We start from the raw sequence: 25882 nt of genomic DNA, 5'->3' as shown, positions 1-25882 counted from the left end.
ATGGGAGGGAGGTTAAATGTCATTTCCATTTTCAGCATTTCAGCTTGTCAGACAGCAACGCCCCCCCTTTCCACCTCAAATGTGCTGTTCTTGAGGTTCTCACAAGTCCCCTCCCAGCTAATTTCAGAGGCAGAAGGGGGAAAGCCCCATGGTGCAATTTGAAGCCCTTGCACAGCGTCCACTTACGGGATTTGTTAGGTAAATCCTGCCCATGGCTTTGGAGCATAGCTGTCAACCTTCCCTTTTTTTGTGGGAAATTCCCTTATCTCAGCGCCGTTTCCCCGTTGCTATGCCGGATTTTTAGATATCCCATAGACTGTCCCCGGGACAGGTGAGGCTGCTGATCCCTTATTTTCAAATCTGAAAGTTGACAAGCTATGCTTTGGAGTTATAAGATCCATGTTGGGACCTACTGAGCTATTCAGATATGAGAGCATATCCAGGCCATGGGGAAATAGTCTAGTTCTTCGGGATTTTCATATGTTTATGAGTACTGTATGCTTACATGCTTGTATGCAAGAAAAATCAGAAAGAAGAGTGGTTGACAATATAACAGAGTATTATTCTTTTTTGCTTCATATGACAGTTATTAGAGATGCTAATGTGGTACAGTTGGATGTAGATTCAGAAGTGAATCATGTAGTAGGACCATTAAATCCAAGAGCAACTGACCATAGGGAGCCTGTGTTTGTTGGAGGAGTGCCAGGTACGATTATTCTCATTTTAATATTATTTTCAAACATTAACCGTTTGTGTGTGTGTGTTTAAAAAAGTATTCTTTAAAGTAATGGTCACATACCTTGTGCTGTTCATTAGCAAAGACCTATAATTTGGGGGAGGGGGTTTTAGATTTTAAATTATTGTACCCCCTCCCTCCTTATGCTGGTCTACGACTGTAATAAATATTTGTTGTTGGAGGTGGGATGAAGTAGATCTCTATACATCTTTGTGCTATATTTTAGAAGGAATTATTTCAATACAAGTGATTGACAATATAACAGAATACAAATATAAGACTAAAATAATTTAGTTTATTGAAAACCTTTATTTGACAACTATTTATAAATTATACACACACACATATATATATAAATACACACAAATACAAACATATATATATATATATATATATATATATATATATACACACACACACACACACACACACACACACATATATATACCGTACATATCAAAGTAAATAGCAGTAACAAGGGCAATACTATTCAAACAAACCACATTCCAAGTTTTACACAGCTGTCTCTTTTAGTTAAACCAGTCCTAGCATGATCTTATATTGATACTGGAGTTCTTGAATGACTTATGTATATATATTTTTACCTCTCTACAGAGTCTCTCCTGACATTCAGCCTTACCACCCACAGTTCCTTTACTGGATGCATCCGTAACTTTATGATTGATGAAAGACCAGTAAGTTTCAGTAAGGCAGCTTTGGTCAGTGGTGCTGTGAGCATCAACCTATGTCCTGCCACTTGATGAACTGCTAACTGCAGGGGCCTGTACAGCCCCAAAGGAGAAAAACAACTGTGCTACCTTCAATTTTTAGTACCAAGGAAATGAAAATATATCACTCACTATATGTACACGATAAAGCATTATTATTATTTTCATTGGGAATTTGCTTCCAAAAAAATTATAAGTATGTTGCAATGTGTCAAATTACTGAGGGACATAAGGGCAGCTGGGGAATGAGTATTATGAGTCTAATTCTAAGCAGATACAGTGGTACCTCGGGTTAAGTACTTAATTCGTTCTGGAGATCCGTACTTAACCTGAAACTGTTCTTAACCTGAAGCACCACTTTAGCTAACAGGGCCTCCTGCTGCTGCCGCGCCACCGGAGCACGATTTCTGTTCTCATCCTGAAGCAAAGTTCTTAACCCGAGGTAATATTTTTGGGTTATCGGAATCTGTAGCCTGAAGTGTATGTAACCCAAGGTACCACTGTATAGGTTCACCAAGCCCACTGAAATAAGAGATTTAGGCATGCCCAATTCTGCACAAAATTATAGCTGTTGTATGAATCAGCAAGGAGCCCAAGCAGAAACCCACCCATCTGTATCAAGAGGCTCCAGACAGAGAACTTCATTTCTTCTATTGTGACACTGCAAATGCCTTGCTCATCATTGCCCAGAAACTGCACTTCAAATACGGATTTTTGCTTCCCCCACACTTAAAATCATTTTGTCAATTCTGCCCCAACTGAGTCTGGGTAGCAAGCCTTTCTAGGTGTATTAAGAGCACTGAAATGTTCATTGGCTATGAACAAGTAAATTAAAATCTTTTAAAAGGTTTAACAGAACCAAAGGTTTTATTTCAGTTCATATGCTGCAGATTTGCTAAAACAACCTTTGGTCACTAGTCAAATCGCAATTTATGCACATTAACCTGTGTGAATTCAGCTTTATGTGCTTGGCCAGGAATTTTTTTTTAAGAGTGCAAGCTCCCAGCAGAAAAAACAATGGCAATCCCACTTGCCATTGCACTTGCCTTGGGAGAGTTTGGAGATGTAAGGCACGTGAATTTTGACTATACAAGATTTTGGCTTTATACACTATCCCTGGAACATAACTCCTGAGTCAACTGTATTCACTATGGATCTACAACAAATGCATGGAGAATCCTCATCCCGTCCTATCTCTCTGCCCAGTGCAGTACTCATGAAGCCTCAATAACTTGCAAGGCACACTACAAGAGTAGTGTTGCCACATGTGCATGTAATTAGATGCACCCATTGGTGGGAAAGGGGGGAAACAGATCTCTTCTGAACTGTATTGGGATCCCTCATGCACAGGTGCTCTGCCTGTGCTGTGAGTGGATCTGTGCTTGTAGTTTGTACTGAATAAATCTGCCACATGTACATTACAAAATAAACTATGTCATGGACATGCTTCACAAGCAATTGTCTTTTGAATCGTTTTGTTTGGTCTCTTTATTCTTCATTCAATTAGACTGGGGAAAACAATTATCACAGGAAAACTGATATTTTATTCAATTTTCATTTGAATGCATTGAACTTACTATAATTCATTTCCATAACTGACAAATGTAATTAATTCCTTAATTTTTTTTGCTCATATTAGTTTTATAGATAAATTTCAGTTACATGATTTTACTCTTAGCACTCTTATTAGGAAATCGGATTTTCAGTTAAGGACAAAATGACCTACTAAGTTGGAGGCAGAGTTATGCATTTATCCCTGAAACTAGAAAAAACACCTGAACAATCATTTTCCACTTGAAAAATTCTAATTTTCCAGCCTAGTCTACCTTAAAACAAGCTGTACTCAGCACACTGAATGAGTGTTCATTTTAAAACTATTTCAAATGTTTTAAATTCCAAATGTAATTCTTGTTTCAAATAAAAGAACTACATGCCTCAAATGCTTGTGCCTTTATTTCTCTATAATGAAAGCCAAAACAATGGCAGTTGATTGACCTTAGCAGAATAATCTCTATGGAAATGTAAACAGGAGGAAAATGAGAAAGAATAAAGAAATAAAGCTTCAAATTATATATCTGCTATATACACATTATTTCCGAATAAAGCATTAGCAGCAATACATTTTTCATCAAATATGGAGATTTTTCTTAAGATATTAAATCTCTAGAAACTAGTACCTTATAAAGATGACTGGTACCTTAGGACAGTGCAACCATTTGCCCTACTTTATTCATTTACCAACCATCTTCCCTAGTACAACATATTATTTATCCTGTTTGGTCCACCAGCAGGTAATCTGAACTAAGAATGAGCTTCCCAAGGGTTAGGTAGGAGTACACCTAATGGAATCTTCTCCAAAACAATCTCTAGTCTAAACTGATGGACAGGTCATGCAGAGCAAAGAAGCTTCACCCTTTTATTTGAAATTTAGAGACACTTGACTGTTATGGGGGAAAACACAGCAACATCCATTCTCGTGCTTCTGTACAAGATACAGAGCCTGTATACAGGTAGAACAGAGTTAATGCATTTCTTCGGGGGGATTATTTAGGGGAATACGATGAAAGGTCAAGGCTGTCTCTTCCAATCAACTTTTGTATGCAATCAAGCTTTGCTTCTGCTTCATTTCACCCTGTGCACTGGGGTAAGGGTGAAGGTCAGCAATATACTTCCTATCCGCACGTCTGAAAACAAGTAGAAAGAAAAAATGGAACAGGTGATTGTCTGTTCTAGTACTTGAAGGTAATATACCTACAAAATCATGAAGCATAATCTTTTGTAAACTTCATATTCTATTTTGAATTAAAAGACTAGCTTTTATTATTTTCACAGGCATTATGAAATTGTATTGATACTTTTTGCTAAAGTGTTTAGAAATTTTAGATACTTTTTGCTAAAATGTTTCTTGATTAGAGCGCTCTAGGTTCTTGTGACTGTATTATTACAGCTCGCTTCACAGTGCAAAACTGTGATCTTTATAGAACAATGCACTCCTATCACAGGAGTTTGATAACCTACCAGACCCTTGTGACTGAGAATTTGTGTGCCTTTGCACGACTGGGTCAAACAATGAAGCAATTTTCTGCAGTTCCCTATTTAGTCCCCAAGCTTGTCTCTTTTAAAACATAGCAACGAGGAGCCCACCAAGTACAGAGCATAGTCCAGGTGGGAGAGTAGGAGGAGGGTCACCTAATGTCTGCCTTTTCAGCGTTTAGTAATTTGGTTTTAATATTATGAAATGGAAGGGATGCGTTGTTCAAAGAGAACCGTGCATTTTAAACAGATTATTTTGCAATGCATACACAGGATCAAAAAATGCGTTTTGATTCCAACTTTTTTAAAAAAATAAAATGTTACTCTTTTGTATTCATACGCGACGTGCTTGACGGCAAGATCCTTTCCCTTCGCGTTTTCTACTCTCTTCCAGACGGTCATTTCCAGATGGTGGCCACATAAGAAGGGAGAGCGATGAGACTCCCGGACCTTTTAGCAGCCGCATGGAAATAAGTTGTCCTGCAGGGGGCGACAGAGGCTAGCGGGACCGACGCGCCGAAATCCCCGCTCTGACATGAGCCTCGCCCTCCTTTGCATCAAGTACGACCGTGAGGTCGGAACAAAGCGAGCCAAGGTGGGCGTGGCCCGCGGTCTGCAAACGGATAACTGTTATTAGCGAGGGGACCGTATGGCAGGAAAGCACCGTTTGCGGCGCGGCGCATGCGCGCAAAGCAAGAACGAAACGCTCCACGAGCGTTCGCGGCGCGTCTCGACAGCGGAACGTGCGGCCAGAACTCCTCTCTGCGACGCAACGCGGGGAACTTTCCTCACACTCACGTCCGTAGTGGGCGGGGCTACACTTCTCCGCGCCAACGGAAGACATGACGCAGTCCGTGGTGGTTCAGGGTGAGCGCGCGCTCTCTCCCGCCCCCTGCTCCCTTCTCCCTCTCGGGCCCCTTTTCACACCGCTCTGCTCTGTTCGGCAGCTTGACCTCTGTTTCTTTTTTCACCTCACAGTGGGTCAGTGTGGCAACCAGATAGGATGCCGCTTCTGGGATCTGGCACTGCGGGAACACGCCGCCGTCAACAAGGTAACAAGCCGCGCCCGACGACTGAGAGGAGAAATAAAACGCCCGTCAGCTCGCGCATGCTCAGTAAAATGCAAACGGTTCGGAACGTTTTGCGCGCATGCCTGCTGGACTGCTCCCTCTGAGGGAGCCGCTGAAAGGTGTGTCCGTTAAACCGCCGCGCTTTGGAATTTGTGGGCGTGGTCTCGGCGCGTGCGCTGGCGCGATTTTTAACGCACTCGGCTAATACTTGTCCCTGAGCTCCGCAGTGGACGAGTTAAAATGGCTGCTTGTTTAAAAGAGCAAATCCTATTCTTAACTCAAGTCATTTTTAGAAATAGCTGCCGTTTCCTTTGTTCTGGCAGTCCCGTGTCTTCCTTCGCCTGCTTTAGGCGAGGGACTAAATATAGCCGGTGGCCAGGGAATGCTGTTGGGGAAAACGTGGGAAGATTAATGGGCATTGGAAGGAGGAAGGGAATGGCTGGAATGTGGAGCACAGGATCTCCACACAGGAGCACCATTCTTTTAACGCTTGTGTGGCCAGAGTGGCACCATTAATATAAGAACAGGGATATGCACAAGAGAACCTCAAGGTTTGCAGAAGGACAGAGATCACTTTATTAAAAAGCTGAAGGGAACAACAACAAAAGGCCCAGTGAGGACTGAGCATGCTCAGTGGAGTGTAGTATCCTAGAAGAAGGGATGGCTAACTAGTTGGAACATTAAACAGGAGCCATCAATAGGTCCAGAGAATCAATAGGGGCATGTTCTCTCTCTCTCTCCAAGAACTGATCATCAGGATGACCAAGGCAATTTTCCATTACGAAACTGGGCCTGAAACCCGATTGAAATGGGTGTTTAAGATCAGTTTCATCCAAAAGACTCTAGAGATGCATAGCCACCATTTCAAGGCCACTGTAACAAGGAGACATCAGCCACTTCCTGGACCCCACTAGCCAACTCTTTGTCGGCTGTTAATGGCTAAGAAGGGCAAGCGTGATCATTCAAATGGGTCACCTGGGTCACCAGACTACTGATGAAAAAGCTGTCATTTTCTTGCAGAGGAGAAGAGTCTAGGATGAGTTGATCCCAGCCACTTGCTCTGCTTGCAGAATATAAGAGCTTACTGGATCAGACCAGTGGCCCACCTTATCCAGAGTCCTGTTTTCACAGGGGCCAACTAGATGCCTGAGGGGTTGCCAGAGCAGGCTGGACAACCTCACTCCAAATTTTACTAATAAATATTGAGAGCCAGATGTGCATTAAAGCATTAATTCATCCTGAAGAAAATCCAAAATTATTGCTTTACTGTGATGCAACTTTCCTTTTCATTAGGATGCTCTCTCTATATAGAGTCATACTCTTCCACTATAGATATGAAATAATTTGTGGATTCCATGTTTTTGAGCGCTACTTGCACTTTAGTGGCATACATGAGGCTTTATATTAGGAGCATGTATAATCTCAGAAGAGTTAAATAGTTTTAAGAATGCATACTTTAAGTTTTAGCACAAGTGTCACACTTTAAGATTTGCTTACTGAATGATTCTTTTTTAGAAAGGAATTTACGATGAAGCATTAAGCAGTTTCTTTAGAAATGTGAATACCAGGTAAGTTTTCTTTTTATGAACAATCTTAAATTATTAAAGATGCCCTTAAAATAAATAACAACACAATATTTGGATCCATAGAGAAATGTTGCTTCATCATACCTTGCACTACTGCCAGCAAGTTAGTTAGCATCTTGTGCTGCGTCACAAAAATAAAATTGCAGTGATCCAGCATTTACTTTGTGGATTTCTTGTTCAGTTTATGCCCCACTTACTATTTTTATTTCTCTCCTTCCATTGGGTTTTGTAGATACTGTGGGTATCAGTGGGTAGGATCTTGTGTCCAGTCATGTCAGCATACATTACAATCAGTTACTTGTGTCTGACCTGTACTAAATGGGCTTTGGTGCTTGGTGTTCATTGTTTTGGAGTAATTCACATTTTGCAGTATCAACTTGCCTCAATAAGATTGTGGTCAGTGTTGTCCTCGCATCCTGAGCCCTTCAGTCTCCAGTTTGAGTTACTAATGTGCCCTTTAATACCTTTGCTTGTCATGTTTCACTATAGGAAAAGTGCTTTATACGTAACCTGAATTTGCTTTTTGCCTTCATGAAACTGTTAACCCCTTGTTTTTTGCAGTTTGCTCTAACAAAGATATAAAATATATAACTGCTTACAATTGGGAGGCATGCCAGGTTTTATTTAATAGTTCTCCTTTGTCTACACAACTGCAGAAATTAAGCAGATTATGTTTTTTTCCATCCCTAGGCTTGGAAAAGCCTAATTGACTTCTGCATGGCAGGCTTCTATAAAATGAGCAAGAGCAATGAAATTCATAAAGTGTACAGTCTTTATATTAGTTCTTGTTATTCTGCTTTTCAGTTTAATTTAATTTCAGTGAAAGGGGAAAATTGTAATACTCTGATAGCTTAGGTGTAGTCCTCTTTCATGATTTTTATTAATTTTGCTTCTGTTTTTTTCTAGGACAGATGATGATAGCGCTGGCTGCAGAGGAAAAATCTATTCCTTAAAAGCACGCGTAAGGGGGAAACATCTTTGATTCTGTCAATTCTTATACTTTGTATGCCTCTGAAATATCTGAAATTTTAGGTTTTATTATATCTATATGTATGTGCACTTGGGTATATGTTTTGCTATTTGTTTGAAAACAAATCCTATAGTTCAATTGTAAATGGTAAACTAAAGATAATGGCTTCCAGAAACGTATATTTTAACAAACGAGAAACCAAGTAAAAGAAACAAATTGCAAGCACAAGGAATATAGGAATGTTGCAGGTTCCTTAGAGACTGACACCGATCCAGCTATAAGACACACAAACCTTCTGAACTGCGCATGCACAGTTTCCCCCCTTCAATCCAACTGTCATTTCCACACTTAAAGAGCCCGGTTAGAAAAATAAGTAAAAGCTCATCAGAAGATGAGCAAGTTTGTAAGCTAGATTTAATAATTTTCTCTTTATCAGATAGCTAATGGCACAATTGCTGCTTCTCCAAATACAGTAAACATCAAAGTACCGTTAGCAGTGCCGTTTTATTTTATGTACATTTAGCTAGTGATAAAGTACTGTTGGCTTCAATGTGTTTAAATTGAAAATACCGGTGGTGACCATTTTGCACATGTCCAATTGACACATGTTCTTTTGAAAAGGGCAGGGCGGGCTTACGTGCTCTGTGGATGCACACAGGAGTCAGGAACGGAACCCCAATAATACAGTAGTGTATCAGTTTCTGCTGTAGTGCGCTCAGGTTACAGAATGTCATTCCCTTGCCGTTTAGCATCAAGTTAAAAACATGGTATTTAAGTTGCCATTTTGGTTGTGCTAATTATAGTAGGGTCTATCTAGTAGTTAAGTTTATTGTTGGTTGTGATTTTAAGATGTTTTATTCTGCTACCTGTTTTGTGGAATATGCCCCAAGAGCATTTGATACAAGGGAGAAAAGATTGAAATAAACAATAAGAAAAGATTAAAAGTTATGTACCATTCTGAAAAGGAAATTAGCTGAGACATAATAGAAGTCATTCTAATTTGTTTTTTTTTTAGCAAGAGCATGTTTCCTTATGTGTTGCATATGTGCATTTTAATTCTTGAGTTGCCCTAAATCAGGGTTGCCAAAATGATCCTTTATTAAATTTCATCCTGAGGCAAATAAATTAGAGATATTCTTCTGAAGTCTGCTTTCTTATTCCAAGGGTGTGCTGAAATTAAAGTAAAGAAAGCATTTTTTATCTTTATCTTTTTCATTTATTTTGCGTAATGTTTTTAAAGACAGACGTTCTCAGTCCAAATTCTTTTTGTTCTGCTCCCTAAGGCTCTCCTGATTGACATGGAAGAGGGTGTAGTGAATGAAATTCTGCAGGGGCCATTGAGAGATGTCTTTGATAGCAAGCAGCTGATAACAGATGTTTCTGGCTCAGGGAACAACTGGTGAGGATAGATATTTTCCCCCTCAAATCTTCATACAAAAATTTCTTACACAGATTAGATGGAAATTGAAAGCAGAACTACATTTCTGTCTTTTTACTTCCTGCAGTCTCTTGAATAAATGGCCATGTTAATATTTTATTTTATTGTTACCTTTAGGAAAACTTGAAAACACAACTAACAGCTATTCTGCCAGTATGTCATATCTACATAGCTACTCTTTTTAAAAAACCAATTTTGTGAATTTCCATGAACAGATGTATCATATTACTGTGTTGGTATTCTTCTACTCCTAGTGTTGTTCATTCAGGTCAAATGGTAATCTAATTACAGATATGAACAGCTGACTAAAGAGAAGAAGGGAAACAGATGGAAATTTAAGTCAAAGAAATCTAAACTTTATAAAAAAGGCTTTTGAATGATTATATAATGAAAGGGGAGATTCTGAACAGAAGATCAAACTTGATGATCACAAAGAAGTACTAAAAACTTCTAATAAGTACTTCAGTCATTAGGGGGAAAAGTGTGAACAGATAAATTAATTCTATAATAATACATCTAATAGTAAAAATACTACAAAAGATATACATCAGATTAAAAACAAGTTAAGACAAAGGATCAGTCCACTAAACCTCAGCTTGACAGGTCAAATTCCACTTGGAATAAAAATGTCTTAACCAGGCGGCAGAAGGCCAAGAGAAAAAGGACAATGCAGTTCTTTAGAATTCTATCCTGGTCACACTGAACACTGTATGGTTTGGTCATACCTTTATTTTCTTGATCTTTTTGTTTTTGGTAAAAAGCTTTTGGTAATATATTATTTTGTTTCATGCTTCTGTTTCACTGATCTCCCCCTGTCCCGTCCTGTCCCCCGGCTCTTTTAACACGAATCCATTATCTTTTTGTTTAGGGAGGCAAAGAGTGTCCATGGACACACAGCTGCTGAGTCAGCCCTGTACATGCCAGAAGGCCTTTCCCCTGGTTGCCTTTAATGGGGCTCAGCCTGCTATTTCCAGCGTAATTAAAGCTGCCTTCAAATTCTCCTAAGTTTCATTTCATTTAATTTTTAAGTTGTAAACCTTTCTACATTGTCGCTCTGTTAAGTCTAAAAAACTCAGTGGGGAGAACTCTGTATAGGCATAAAAATACTTGAAGAATTTAAAACATTCTAAATAAACTAGAATTGTCAGAGTTGAACTAGAAGGGTAGCATATTAAATGTTTCCTATTTACAGGGCTGTGGGTCACAAAGTGTATGGGTGTCAATACCGAGAAGATATTGTTGAAAAGCTAAGAAAGACTGCAGAGCATTGTGACTGTCTGCAGTGCTTTTTTGTCATTCATTCCATGGGAGGGGGTAAGTATGATAAAAGGTGAAACAAAAGAATAAGAGTTCATGACCTTAAGGACCGCCTCTAGTGCTCCAAACCCAGCACATGATCAAAGATGGGACCCTCGCCTCTCCCCTATCCTCTCGGCATACTAGAGTACTTGGAGGAGAATTTGTCTGTCTCCAACCCAGCACAAACAAGAATTCCTTTTGACCTCTTGTGTTTGCTGTGTTGTGCAATGAGCTTGGGGCAGGCAAGTAGACCTTTCCTGAATCAAAGCTATAACCAATAGAAATCTGGTGATTGAATTGTGGACCTCCTTATCAGAAAATATTTATATAATGCATCTTAAAAGCTCTGCTGCATATTGACGTGTTATGCACCAAAACTCTTTTGTCAGCATCTTTGTAATTTACATGAGAAGAGCATGGTTCATGTGTAGCCAGACTCCCAGTTGCAAATCTTACTTGGGTCATAAACTCGTTAGGTGACCTTAGGCAAGTGATCATCATTGAAATCTATGATCTGTGAATAATAGTACCCTATGCTAGAAGATTCTTTTGAGGACAACATTGTAATGTACAGAATACATTGGCAGTTTCTAAATGAGCAATATAATGATGTTTTCATTGTAATCTGACAAAAAAAATGTATTTCTGCAATAAGTATATTTCTATCACAAGCACAGAACACAACGTAAATGTATTTGCTCTGTAAAATACTGTAAATTGGATAGTTCTCATGATGTTGAATGTTTTTGCTTAAAATAATCAGCTAGTCGTGATTAGAAAGTCCATACTGCAATCTCATTATCAAAAGAAATGATATTGGTGAATTGCTACCTTAAGCGCTCATAATTTTTCCAGTAGAAGACAATCTTTGCATTTCCAAATCTGAACTTTCAATTGGTGAACTTTAAAATAAAAATAAAAACCTTTCTCACTTGTAAGAAAATCCAAAGGAAGTTGAATACCACACAAGACTTTTTCATGTACTCGTTGTCATTCTAACTATTTGAATTCTTGCTTCTAGGGACAGGATCTGGTCTTGGTACATTTGTACTAAAGCTTCTTGAGGATGAATTTCCAGAAGTATATAGATTTGTTACTTCTGTTTATCCTTCCCGGGAGGATGATGTCATTACATCTCCTTATAACAGTGTATTGGCTATGAAAGAACTCAGTGACCATGCAGACTGTGTATTGCCAATTGAAAATGAAGTAAGAATTTATAATACCGTATTAATGTATTAAAACCTTTCTAGATTACAGTTTTAAGTGCAATGTAGTTATTCTTTGTTTATTCTTCATTTTAAAATTTACCTGAAACAACTGAGTAAAATATTAAAGCTTTCCCTTACCTTGAAGTAAGCTCTGTTGAATCCAGCAGACTTTCTGAGTAGTCATGCCTAGGAGTCTGCTGTAAGTTGGATAGCTTTGAGTTCAAAAAAATTTACCAGCTTTTTCACCTATGCTTTTTCCAGTCTTTATTTGACATTGTTAGCAAAATTAATCAGATGACCAACTGTGGAAAGTTAGGATCAACCATAAAACCAGCCAGCTTAGTAACTTCAAGCGCAGGTGGAATAAAGTGTTCTCGGGAGAAACCATTTGATGCTATGAACAATATTGTGGCCAACTTACTCTTGAACTTGACAAGGTAAGCTTCTGAAAATTTTAATTAGATAAGAAGTGGTTGCTAAAACTGAAATCAATGGATGTCACCTTTAGCTTGTGTAGTAAAATGTCTATGCTCCCCTTTCATTTCTTCTGTTTGGCAGACCCAGCTTCTCTCACGTCTAGTCTACCTGCATCCATTATTGTAGCATACTAAGAGATGTTCCTCTTCCATCCCATAATTGAATAGAAGCTTGTAGTGCAACTGTCACGGTATGATGTGGGAGGGAAGCACAGCAGAGATGAATAGCCCTGCTTCACAAGTACAAAGAGGAAAAGCGCTTGTAGCAGCAGCTGAACACAGCAAGCAGTACTCTTGTAGCCCCTAGGGTGTTGTTTCTTTCTATATTGCTAAGGGACTTTCCCCTACTTGAGGCTGGAAAATTAGTGAAAATTTTACAATGAAATGATTGCAACACATTTCACAGTGTAAGCTTACAAATATTCAAAAGCGTGATTTTGTATGCTGCAATATATGTGTCCAAACTTTTTTTCTATAACTCTTGTATTATCTGTATACAGCTCTGCTAGGTTTGAAGGATCTCTTAATATGGATCTTAATGAAATCAGCATGAATTTGGTTCCCTTTCCTCGACTTCATTATCTTGTTTCCAGCTTGACACCTCTGTATACGTTGGCTGATGTTAATGTGCCCTCTCGAAGGTGGGTAACCTTGTTTGACATGTGAATGATAGTTGCTCACTACATGAAGATAAAATGGGATGTGTTTAGTAACACATGATAAAGTAATGGGAATCTTGTACTCTTGTTATTTTTAAATCTTCAACATACTTTTCAATTGAAATAGTGTTCTATTTTTATTTGATGCATATTTAGAATTACTCTGCTGACAAATTATGATTGTGTTAACATTTGCTAAGTTTTCTCAGCTACTCTTTTTTCTCTTAGGTTGGACCAAATGTTTTCAGATGCTTTTAGCAAAGATCACCAACTGTTACGAGCTGACCCAAAGCACAGTTTGTACCTTGCCTGTGCCCTGTTAGTCAGAGGAAATGTGCAGATTTCAGACCTTCGTAGAAACATTGAAAGGTTTGTACACGTCATACATTAGAAGAGAAACTGCTAACTGCTCATACAGCAAATCTTCCCAGTTGGTGTTCGTTTGTAGGATCAAATTCCAGTAAGCTTATTAAGGTTATGTTGATCCACTCCTGCAGGCACAGCTGCATCCAGAGGGAGAGGGGAAAGACCATATTCTCAATTACCTACAGAGACTGAAAAATTAGTCACATATATTTATGTACATATGTATATAATTTTTCAAATATATGCTTTTAAATGCTAAGGTAGCATATTTGCCTGAAAATAGGTATTAACACTCTCACATACTATTTAACTGAACATTTAATTAACTTGGGGCTGGATATGGTAATCCAACTTGCCCTGATCTGGCAGAAATCAGTCTGAAGTCTGACCCATTTTGACTGGATCTGGAAATTCAAATATTTGGCACTCCTATTCATGTGTATTTGGAAAACCAAACAACCACAGCATTTTGTTTTTTGTCACATAGTTGCATGAAATTTGGAGGCATAGCAGCCCCTCCTTGCTACACATTGGACAGGTAGATGAGGGGGATTTTGTGCTAGCAACCTTTTAAAATTTGCTTTTTCTAAACACTCACACATAGAGAGATGTTCATATTTGTGTATGGAAGACTGTACAGTCAGTTGAGTGCTCAGTCCTGCCAATTCTCATGCTCTTTGGCCTGTTCAGCTGCATTTCAGTATAGCAATTCAGCTCACTGTCGGTCTGGCATTGGTTTCTGTGAAGTAGCAGGGCAGGGTGACTGCTCAAAGCTTTTGCTATGATACATTTGTCTCACAAGACCTACTGACACAAACCCACGACAGCCTGTTTGTAAAGACAGACAACAAAATACATTGGATGAGATTCTAATCCTGGATTGGAAGCTGGAGGTCTTAATGAGCACAGTCTAGCTCCCTCACACCCAGCATTCTTCTGTACAGGCGCACACACCCCATTTACGCACTTTCAATATGTGTGCAACTGCACATGTACATTGTGATCCAAAAACATCACAAAAAGGGGCAGGGCATGGGCAGAACAGGTTGTTTGCAGTCTTTTTCAGTGGTTTCAAATACATGCTAATTCAATGATGCACGCGGTGCCTCGGAACGTAGCCCCCACGTAAATGGGAGGTTACCTGTATTTAATTGCAAAACTGGCTCTTAGAAGCTGTTTTTAGTTGAAATTGATTCAGATCAACCCAACCCACTCTGTAGTGGTTTGTAGCTGCCTTTAGCCAATCTGGATTTGGTAGAAATTGGTCCAATTGTGTTTAGGATTCAGCCAGATCGGTTGCACAGCTGTAGCTGAAAGCACATGAAAGTGCCACTGGGGGGGGGGTAGAGTCGAATGTGCATTTAGGGTTCATGTTTTGTGTAGTTTATTTTACTGCTTGCCTCCATGTCAGTCTCATAATTTCATATTGCAGGTTGAAAACTTCACTTCAGTTTGTCTCCTGGAATCAAGAAGGATGGAAAACTGGCCTCTGTTCAGTACCACCTGTGGGTCATTCGCACTCATTGTTGGCACTAGCAAATAACACTTGTGTGAAATCTACTTTTGTAGAGCTCAAGGAGAGATTTACAAGGTTGTACAAGAAAAAGGTATGTCACATAATGAGACGTAATATTGTCATTGTAAGTAGTTCAATTGTACTTATATTACAAGTGGTATGTGGAAATATGCTGCACTAATGGTAGCCTCCCCACATGCTTCACTTGGACTTAGAAGGGGTTATAATACAGTTTGGAGTTAAAGAAATGGTTGGGTGACTGTGGTGCAAATGCACATGGACATGAACTGGAGGAAAAGAGCGAAAGTAGGAAGTCTCTGTTCTGCCCTGTGCCAAATCCCTCACATACCCAACTACAGTACACACATGGTGGATAGATTGTGCGTGATATTCTTGTTGTTATTGTTGTTGTTAACCCTTAATCCAAAAATTATCACAACAGATCCTTACATTAAAGTTATAACCAGTTTTGCACGTGGAATTGGAAGAAGACTTGAATTCATTTGTTCAATGTTCCTGTAAACCATGTGACTAATGTAACATCTACTCTTGCAGGCTCACCTTCACCATTACCTACATATTGATGGGATGGAGCAGTCCTGTTTCCCTGAAGCGCTTTCATCTTTGTCTGATTTAATAGAAGATTATAATCAGCTAGATGCTGCTAACTGTGGGCCTGCTATAGATCCACCAAGACTGAAGATAGCAATGTAGCACTTGTTACGGGGGTGTTAAAGTTTAGATCAGCAAATTATGCTCATGCAATCCAGTTAAAAATAACCTGGGATGAACTTACTTTGGCTGGGGTTAGTAAATTTCATTGTCAAAAGGTAGTGGAAGTGTTCAGTTTAAGTGACAGTTTCACATATTTCTCATATTGCACAGATGCTGTATTAAATATCTCAAAAAAGTAGAAGGAATTATAATACCTTCTTACGGTCTACCTCTCTTGATGTAATTTTAACTTAAGCGCTATTTTGAAGATACTTTTATATGTAGATTATGAAAACAAACACTTTTGATATAATTTGACCATATCGGATTTTGTCATAAATGAATTTTATTTACAAGTTATTTACATAATAAAATGTATAATTTCATAAAATTTGGCCTCGTCCTTGTGAATCCTTGTCTACTACATGTCCCAAACTGTTATACATCTGGTTATCAACTAGTCTAGAGCACCAACTGCAGTTTAACAACATAACATTACTAGGTCTAAACAGCAATACAAGACCTGATATATCTACTACTGTAAACTCAGTACATACTTCTCAGCCTTATGTTGTAGAGAAAACTATGTTATAGCGATTTTCCATGAAAACACGGTAACTTTAAATAACACAGTTATCCATGAAATGGCATACAAGAAGGTTCTATCCTCCAGTTCACAAGTTGAGCATTTACATTCTTTACTGATTTGCAGGCTCTGATACAATATTTTTAAGAGGCATACAGAAATGCTGCTAAATTGCTTGGCTGCTTTGTTTTGTTTTTGTTGAAGAGAAAAGGAAAATACTAACCTGGGAGATCAATATCAAAGACTGTTCCATATAAAATTGCCTGTCTAGAAAACTACGATTTGGTTCCAGTAAATATAAAGGTGTTTCACTACGCTATCGATCATCAAGAAATATGCAATTTGATACATACAATCATGCTTTGTAGATCTCATAAATAATCATAAATAAATGCCCAAATCCTTGTTTTGTGTTGACTCCCTCAGTCACCCTGATCTATCTGAGGAGATGCATGTGTTGAAGTTTATGTACCCATTACTTGCTGATTTGGATGACAAATTGCACACCACCACATTTTCACACAGGTGCAGTACAATCCTATACGTTTCTGTTCAGATGTAAACTCCATTGAGTTCTTCTTAATCACAAGTTAAAACTATGCACATGCATGCAAACTATTTGGATAAATGATTTTATGGGTTTTGAATTCTTACTTTTGCAAGCCGTCTGATACTGTTCACTTTACAGCTTTGAAATATTGCTTATGCGCAAATTTAGAGAAAAGTAAAGAGGTGTGCACACAATGTCCATGCATTGCACACTGATTCAATCCCTAATCATACCTGCACTGAACAGGGAAGATCTTCAGGGAGCTTTCACTCATGTTCAGCTGAACATCTCATGCAGGCTCTATGAGGTCCCTTGCAGACCTGTTCACTGTGGAGATGATCAGGGATTGAGCACTTGGATGTTGGGGTGGGGCTTGTGTACATGCATCTTTGGGCAAACATCCATATGAATCAGTTGTGTATAGGTAACTAATTTGATTGCATTTTTATGCATGAAAACCTGCCATTTTTCTGTGGGATTGGTATACCCCTTCCACATAAACTATCTAAGTCTTGCATTTTAAAATATTTAAGAAGATGCTTTATTGCTACAGTATTTAACTGGATTTAAATAGCCACACATTCTGCTTTTCCAAATAAAACACATTAGGGGCAAGCTGAAATGAAATGAAATGAAATGAAAGCTTGGATGAAAGGATTGCTGTGTGGATTCATTTAAAACCTAAAATTTCAAACACAGCTACCTGTCAGTGGTGTTGCATGAGCAACTTTTCATGGGAACATTTGACCATTTTCTTTCCTGTGTTGCCACTTACAAGAGTTTGAGTTCAGAAAATATGTTTCCTGGATCATTGCATATCTTCTGACAAACACAAGATGTAATCCACATCAACTTCCACTTAAAAGAGCCTTCCTTTGGACAGTCAAACTGCACTGTAATCATTACAGATTTGTTGGGTATGCAACATCTCTTGTCCAGGCAGATTCCACAAAAGGTTGGTCTATATCTTTGTGTACTTGTGCATCCAGAAAATACTAGTTTCTCTGCCTTGGCAAGCTGGAATGTAGGTCGGCATGTTTTTCCTTTAGGTATCTTGAAATATAAATAAAAGTAAAATCTTGCTATTATGTTCAAAGTGAAGTTTATTACATGCATATTGAAGCAGTAGTGTTGAGGCCATGTTTTTAGCCACTTACAGTGCATGCAAATTTAAAATTTAAGTTTAGCATTGCTTGATTTTTGTGCAGTACTGATAATTTAGTTCTACACAGTTAACTCCTGCAGGTTCACTATCCTGCCACCTTCAAGACCACTGTGACACTATATGAGTGGGAAATTTAATCAGTGACCTGTGAGATTCATCCCAGCACTTTACCACCTGACTTTCTGGACACCTGATTTGGGCTAATATAAACATGTGACAACTGGGGGATGCAGTCAGCAAGCACCAGTGCTAGTAGACATGGATTGTACACTGCACTACAGTATATATTTAAATCAGCATGATTCCACTTTAAATAGCCATTGCTTTCCCCCAAAGAAAACCTGGGTTCTGTAGTTTGTTCAGGGTTCTAAGAGTTCCTAGGGACCTCTAGTCTCCCTCAAGTAGCTGAAATTCGCAGTTTTTGCTGGGAAGAGATTGACTGTTAAATCACTCTTGGAATTGTAGCGCTATGGGGAATAGGGAGTCTATTAACCACTCTCAGTACTCCGAATATACTACAGTTCCCAGGATTCATTGGAGGAAAGCAATTAATATTTTAAGTGGTATAATTCTGCTTTAAATGAATAGAGTAGATGGGACCTGAAAGAATCTCCTTTGAACACCAGTAGTGCAAAGAAGGGCCCAATAATTCTCTATTGGTAGTTACGTGCCATATGAGCAATGTAGAAAACATTCCATAAGTTTCCATGAGATGATCTGTTATTCCTGTCTCCCTAATTTTCAAATCCACAACTGAACAGACCAGAACTTCTCTCTCCACCAGCCCCATGGTTATTTAAAAAATCATACATCTAGCAGTTAATACTTTCAGCCTAATGAGGAAATTGTGTTCTGAAATGTGGTTTACCTTTATGCTCTTTGGAAATTTTGCTTGGCATGGTTGAATGTAGCACAGTCTCTTTTCCTTCCTTATTTCACATTTACTGTTTTCATTGGTCACTCTGTCAGATATTCCCATGCCACAGGTTCGGGAACAAGGTGTCCAAGGAGTTGCTTGAACCAGGCACTTCTTCTTTAAAACAAGCGTCACACTTCTGAAAGCTAGAAGACAGCATTATATTACATCTTGAGCCAAATATTTTTAAGCCATTTAATTCAGATCAGTTCTACTAAGGCAACCCAAAAATAGCATGGAACATGAGAATTAAGCATGCCAGGTTACCAGGATCACCTTTTGGATTTTACTTGCTTAAATTACGGAAATTGGGTTTAGATTTTAAGAAATAGCTGCCACAAGTTCAATTAACTTTTAGAGGAATTTAGCACCTCAGTCTCCAAAGATTTGATTTTATATCTTGGTAATGCTGCTTGTTTGTTTCTTAATGCTATGACTCTCAAGTCTGCTCTAGAAAGCAAGACATTTTCCTGAAAGAGTTCTTACAAAATAGACTGGCTATGTGAAATACCTGTGTTAAAGTGGATATGGGGCGCGCCTAGGCCAGGCTTTATCAACATACATATGCTGAAAGTTCTGTATCAAATTAGTTTTCTTTAAGAGGATCGGGGTTGATGGCTTTTATCCCCACATTCCAAAGAGTTGGAGCAGTAATAGCTATAGATCTTAAACCTGCTTTTTACAATCTCCACATAGCAAATCCTGATAATGGGAGTTCTACAGGATGACTGACCAGATTTGAAATGTGCACAGTTTAAGAGGACAGAGCAGATATATGAGGGTACCTGGGAGGTAAGCAGCAGCAGCTTAAAAATCACAGCGCAGGAAGCAAATTTAAAAGCCTGGCACAGATCTGAAATAAATAAAGCAAGGTTACAAAGCTGTGGGTTTATATATGTGTGTGTGTGTGTTGTACATAAAATAATTTCATTGCTTTTACAACAGGGATTTGTTAACTAGGGCAGTGCATGCAGAAAGAAGGAAAGATAGTAAAATATTAAAATTAAGCTTGTTCGGCAAGATACGGAAGGAAAAAACCCTTAGTTTTCAAAATTAATTGTGAGAGCATGCAAACCATGCATTAATAGTGTATAAATCATAAGCAGCTTGGATTGTTTTGGAGGTTCTCAGCATTTTCACAGAAGTAAGATTGCAACTGTTTGTTTTGTCTAATCTGCCTTTTTCAACTTTTCTCTTGTTGCTGCCTAGTCTTGCCCTAATATCTTGCAAGCAACATTACAGGGCATATTCTACGTCCAATGAGTGTTGCTATCTTCTGAAAAGCTTTTCTATGTTACACAAGTCATTTTGTTTCAGACCCCTAGGTTGGCTGGTGTACTTCTGACTATATTGATAATGTAGCTGAAAAATCTGGAAGGCCTATAAGCATTTAAAACAAAGGGAGAAATCCCATCCTTATCGCAGGAGGGGGGAACTTGCATTCTGGGTCCTGCATGTGGCCCTCGGCGTAACTTCATGTGGTTGGGGTGATAAGAGGGAAGAATAGAGTCAAACAAATGGAGTCATGGACGGAGGTGGGGGGGGACAGTCCTCCCAAAGCAAGCTGTTCCCATTCTTTCTGGCAGCTTGTGGGGTGGAGAGGGGAGAGAGAGAAAGAGGCATAAAGAGAGAAAAAGGAGTGGCAGAGCTAAAGTTGTGGCTCTGGCACAGAGCCCCCAAAAGATTACTTCTGAGGTTCTTGACACAAAGAAGGTTTCCCAATCCTGTCCTGGAACCTAACAGTGACCTACAAGAAGAGACAAGCACGTACTCTACCCCAATCTAACAATTATAAATTCAATTATAAAGCTGCCCTACAAGTACCAGAAGTTTCTGTTACCTATTTAAAAAAGAGAAATGCAAATAACTTTATCTGCCTCAAATAATAAGGAAACACCTCTTTAAAAAAATAAATCTATCATGAAGAAGATATCAGTCTAGCCTTGCCTACCTGACATTAATCTGTAACTGGTTGACTGCTGCTCCTGCTGTCCTGAAACACATTTGGATTGTCCAGATTTCTTTCTGCTCTTCGGTGCTGCACATTCACTAGGTGCTGGCTTTGAGATGAAGACAGGTGTACATCCAATTGCACCGTTCACACATAGACATTTGTAAAGAGGAGTGGGCTGGAAGTCGTGGCCATTGACATAGTGCACCCCATTGAGCTCACAACCTACTGCTATCATATCTGGGAATAGTGAAGAAAAAAACCAAGTAAACCTGTATGGATCCCTGCAAGAGGTCTGTTCTAGACAAATGGAACGTAAGACGTCCTAGGCGACATTTGTTAATAACAGTAGAGTTTAGCTTTTATGGGTCCTTTGGAGTATTCAAATAACTACATATACTTATTTTGCATATATAAATTGACTGACTACTGTATTAAAAATCCACAGTTCAGACTGCTTAAGATTTTGCACCTGCTGTAGTACAACCATTGACTATGACAGCAGGATATAATATCACAGTTGCTACAACCATTATTTTATTTGCTGTTTCCCAAAAATCTTCTATAAAAGATTCCTTTCCAAAGCTCTCTGTGGGTGCCTGAGTTCCTAACGGTTATCAGAGTCCAATTTAGAGATATAATTTCCAAATTGTTAAACACCAGCAATAATAGATTTCTTAAAAATTTAAGGCCCATTGACATCAAGAAAATACATTTTTTAATTATCGTTTAGGGTTGCATCTCCTTTGAAAGAAAATGGGTATGAAACTGAAGAAAGCAATGGAAGTCATGGTGTTACATTTTATTCCCTATTCCCATAGAAAATAGAAAAAACGAGGGACTTACATGCACACACTCCATTTTCATACCTAGGCTTATCTGCAGAGTAGTCGCAGTATAGCCCCTTGTGGGGGTCACAGACCTCAGCTTCATTACACGTTTCCCCTGACTGCTTGGCACACATCTTGCAGCATCCGCAGCCATCCTTCACCAGGCTCACCCCGGGGCTGCAGGTTGGCACCACTGGGCATCTGCAGGGCCAGTGGCATAGCTCTCTGCGTTGATGAACCTCTGCAGATTTTTCTCCAGACTTTCCTTGCTTCTGCCTGTTGGTTTGCACCCTGCAAGAAAGCTTTCATATAGGTGGACTTACCTGAGAGCTGGAAAACGTCCAACAAAAATGGCAAATGTGTGTATACACACAAACACACTGCTGTTATTCATATTTATTTCCCCTTTGCGCAAGAGATCGTGGCAAGCTACAATTATGTACAATACAACAACAAAATATTTTCCCTTGTAAAGAAAATCTTGTTTAACTCTGTCCTAATTGGTACTGTATAATGCAGTGCTTTTTTCTGGGGGGATTCAGGGGACGCATACCCTTAAACATTTTGTGAATCTTTGTCTTTTGGGCCATTTACTGTATTTATTTTTCCCAATTTGAAGTATAAAATGGTGATTTTCTTGAGTCAAAATGAGAGTACCCCTAAACATTTTTAAAGAAAATTCTCTAATGCATTTGTCGAGCATGTATTCAGTCTGGTCAGGTATGACTGCCTCCCTTTGTACAGCAGTCTACATTCTTGCTAGGCAAAAGTCAGAGGTATCTACATACACATCATGTACACATGCACACGCACACACACATCTCCATCGAGTTAAGTAAATGGCACTGTACCCAGATGGTACAGTAACACAGAAACTATACAACTATAACTATCCTCAGGGCTATGGTGCAATCTTAGTAGCCTTACAACAACAGCTTTCAATGTGGGGCTTGGCTAACAGTGTTTAGCCAGCTTCCTGCTTCAATTGCCAGGTGTAGTTTAGGACCAACTAAACCTGAAACTCTTCGCACAGCTAGCAAATGTAGATCACATCTTAAAAGTGAACAACAAGCATTGGAAGGCCCTGATTTGGATCAGGACCCTGGCATGGGAGTAGAGGGCTTTCACCCTTTCTTTGTGTGTCCCCACTGTGGTCCTAATCTAAGGTTACCAGATGTCTCTGTTTCCCAGGGACAGTTCCCGGATTTACAAATCAGTTCCCAGACAAAATCCATCTATTTAGTAGGAAGTTGAAAAGTATCCCCGGATTCATTGAAAAAAATCTGGTAACCTTATCCTAATCCAGCCCAGGGGCCCTGAGCTTGCTATTGGCATTGGGGAGAGGAGGCTGGAAATGGTGTTCAGAACCTTTCTTTCCTTTCCTGTGCAAACGTTCACAGGTGCAGCACCATCCCACTAACCGATGGCATTATTTGTGTACTTTACGTTACTCAGGAGGTTGAGCTATTCTGGAGGCGCAAGGGAGCATCTGTAAATTCTTGCGTCCAATGGGAGTACATGCAGCACACAAGTCAAATATTTGAGAACTGGGCAGTGGGCACATAGCTGGAGGAGCCTCAGTAATATCCAGTGAGAGGAAAGAAAATGAAGGCCTGCCAGCAAAGGATTTCTTTTAAAAACAGCACATGCGTACATGCATATTCAGCAGATTGGCACTCCTACAAAACAAGCTGCAGGAATCTTTCAGGGTAACACGCTCCATACGCAGAAATATTAGTTTTCCCCACTCTACTCCCCAAAGTGCAAACTTCTGTAGTCTTTAGAAAAACTAGTTCTGCTCTACTCTAAAATTATCTGTTAACCATCCTGGAAAAAGTGTACAGCTAATATTGAACAGTTCTGCTATCCTCATTTCACTGATTATTTATAACCTGCCTTTCCCTCCCAAGAGAATCCCAAAGCAGCTAACAACATAAAGCAGTTAATGCAAAATATCAGAATGATAATCAACATTATAAAACAGAGTACAGTATATCAAAATACAAGGCAAGTTTTTTTAAAATCAACCTTTTCCAGATTAAGTTGATTTCCACAGTTTTATCTTTCTTTCTATCCATAAAGCCTTTTAGGACCAATTAACCATTTCCCACCAAGTAAAAACAGTGGAGTGCAGAACTGAAAATTGTGTAGCAATTTCTTGCAGCAAAGGTACTATTGAACAAAATACTTGTGATAGGAATCAATAGTAACCTTGCAATGTTATTTTTTTAACTAGGTGGAAAGGAGATAATCAGTCCTAAAAGACTTTATGGCTAGGAAGAAAGACAAAACTATGGAAAATAACTAGATATAAAAATGGGGATGGGGAAGAAACTGCTTGTGTACTCTACAAATCCCATTTCCATGTAATTTGGGTCATTTGTATTGGTCGATGAAAAACGACTAGATTTAGTTAATAAAATTAAAGCAGTTTTCTAAAAGCAATTTATTTGTAACTCAAGCAGACTGTACCATGAAAGACAACAGGGACCTAAACAGGGGGAATATGTTTGCTTTAAACATAGTAGCAGAAAATAATTTATAAAAATTTCTAGAGACTCCCCCAAAAAACGCTCTAATAATTTTATAAAAGCATAATGCCATAATAATCTAATCAAGTGCCTTGTGTTAGAATTGCAAATTATGTAAAAAGAAAAAAGAATCACCCACAAGTAGGAACAACTCAATATAGTATTATGCACACACACTTTATTCCCTTAAGTTAATTTCACTTGCTTAAGTTTCAGCCTTTGTTCTGGCGAGGATTTTTTTCTAGAAAACTTACCTGTTGAGCATAAGTGATTATAAGGATTATAAGGATGGTGGGGATGAGGAGCCACTGCATGTTCCTGTGAAGGCAGAAATGAAAAACAGAGAGAGTGAACAGGCTGAGCTGTGTCAGAGCCAACACCATGCACAAAGTCTCCTCTGTCTCTCCTCTGCAAACCTCTCCTCAGCACACTCACAAAGACACACATATTCAGGTTTGGAATCCCTCACAAAAAACTAGCTTCATCCTGAATCTTTCAAATAACTCTTTTTCCTGAGGCTTATTCTCCAAGTTAGGCTAGTTGTGCCTGCTCATTACTTTTAGGAATATATTTTTAAATATTTTCCCTTGTTTCAGAGCATTATTTTTTAATGCAAAGCAGGAGATTGTTCCCTTGCTTCTTCTTTTTTTCAAATTTCAATCTAGCAAATCGTGAGGCACTGCTCAGGGGTAGGTTGTGTCTGTCTGAAGATGTAAGAGATGTGGGGGTGTCCATACTGGGTATGGCAGTTTTGAGATCAGGATTAAAGCTAAGGAACAAGTAGACTAGTAGGATGAGGATTGTCTACAAACCATAGAATTGTAGAGCTGGAAGGGACCCCATGGATTGTCTAGTCTAGTCCAACTCCCTGCAATACAGGAGTCTCAACTAGATCATACATGGCAGATGGTCATTCAACCTTTGCTTAAAAGTCTCCAAGGAAAGAGAATCCACTACCTGTTGTGGGAGTCTGCTGAACAGCTCTTACTGTCTGAAATATACTCGGAGTCGAGAGTGGATTTCATGCTCTTTATTCAGCTCATAGCGGTGAGGAGGAATGAAAGTCCCCCCAAAGTATCTGCTTTATATACATTATTTACACAATGGGCTGCACGTGATTGGCTAATTCCGGATTTTTCCTGTAGGCCAATCAGGTTGTGGATTCACTTCCATCTGGAACTGGATTGGGTGGCTCCTGCAGACTAATCATACTGCTGCATTCTGAATCCTATTGTTCTAGGACCAATCAGACTGCTGCATTTTGGATCCTATTCAACTCAGTACATAAGACTGTCTGACTATTCTTCCTGAAGTTTAGCTGGAATCTCATTTCTTGTAACTTGAAGCCACTGGAGGAGAAAACAAGATGGAATTGGAACATTTGGTTGAAATGGCTGCCACTGATATGAAAATACCAAAGAATAACTTTTGGGAGGTGTGGAGATGTATGGGAAGTTATTAATTTAGAGGGCAGGGCGATAAAGGTTGGAAGGAGAGTGAAGAGGAGCCCAAACCATAAACAGTTATTTGCACTGATAAGTTGTGGAATAT

The 25882-nt window shown here is 39.0% G+C and overlaps 3 protein-coding genes and 1 long non-coding RNA gene across 9 annotated transcripts in view; 2 read left to right on the top strand and 2 right to left on the bottom strand.

The window, feature by feature from the left end:
• The window catches only part of LAMA4 (laminin subunit alpha 4), an 83468-nt gene extending 80546 nt beyond the window's left edge, over positions 1–2922 (top strand). Inside the window, exons 37-38 of the mRNA XM_081186692.1 lie at positions 587–706; positions 1352–2922. Of these exons, the coding sequence (XP_081042818.1) occupies positions 587–706; positions 1352–1497 (266 nt within the window). The 3' untranslated portion in view covers positions 1498–2922. The remainder of the gene's footprint in view (positions 1–586; positions 707–1351) is intronic.
• The window catches only part of LOC308583086, a 194254-nt gene extending 188700 nt beyond the window's left edge, over positions 1–5554 (bottom strand). The window contains exons 1-2 of the long non-coding RNA XR_014006042.1: positions 5469–5554; positions 1954–4148 (exon numbers count right to left, since the gene is read on the bottom strand). This is a non-coding gene — a long non-coding RNA (uncharacterized lncRNA). The remainder of the gene's footprint in view (positions 1–1953; positions 4149–5468) is intronic.
• Positions 4355–16793, top strand: TUBE1 (tubulin epsilon 1). Of its 6 annotated transcripts, XM_081186729.1 has the most exons (12): positions 4355–5364; positions 5476–5549; positions 7083–7135; positions 8060–8114; positions 9407–9522; positions 10754–10875; positions 11882–12069; positions 12333–12508; positions 13048–13188; positions 13435–13575; positions 15005–15179; positions 15644–16793. In XM_081186729.1, exons 1-12 carry the CDS (start codon positions 5340–5342, stop codon positions 15800–15802), a joined length of 1425 nt encoding a protein of 474 aa, XP_081042855.1. In that variant the 5' UTR covers positions 4355–5339; the 3' UTR covers positions 15803–16793. The 6 variants fall into 6 exon arrangements, with proteins under 6 accessions (XP_081042855.1, XP_081042856.1, XP_081042860.1 ...); XM_081186730.1 differs by lacking the exons at positions 4355–5364; positions 5476–5549 and adding an exon at positions 5589–5686; XM_081186734.1 differs by lacking the exons at positions 4355–5364; positions 5476–5549 and adding an exon at positions 5669–5686 and having other exon boundaries at positions 8065–8114.
• Positions 16794–17587: 794 nt separating this feature from the next.
• On the bottom strand, positions 17588–25609 carry CCN6 (cellular communication network factor 6). The gene is made up of 6 exons (XM_081187522.1): positions 25289–25609; positions 24586–24649; positions 21817–22102; positions 20971–21210; positions 18972–19165; positions 17588–17991 (listed from the first exon to the last, which is right to left on the bottom strand). The coding sequence occupies exons 1-6, from the start codon at positions 25354–25356 to the stop codon at positions 17710–17712; spliced, it is 1134 nt and encodes a 377-aa protein (XP_081043648.1). The 5' UTR covers positions 25357–25609; the 3' UTR covers positions 17588–17709.
• Positions 25610–25882: the final 273 nt, after the last annotated feature.

The sequence above is a fragment of the Podarcis bocagei genome, assembly GCF_964188305.1.
Source record: "Podarcis bocagei genome assembly, chromosome: 3".
Lineage (NCBI taxonomy): Eukaryota > Metazoa > Chordata > Lepidosauria > Squamata > Lacertidae > Podarcis > Podarcis bocagei.
This window is presented reverse-complemented; position numbering and strand designations above follow the sequence as displayed.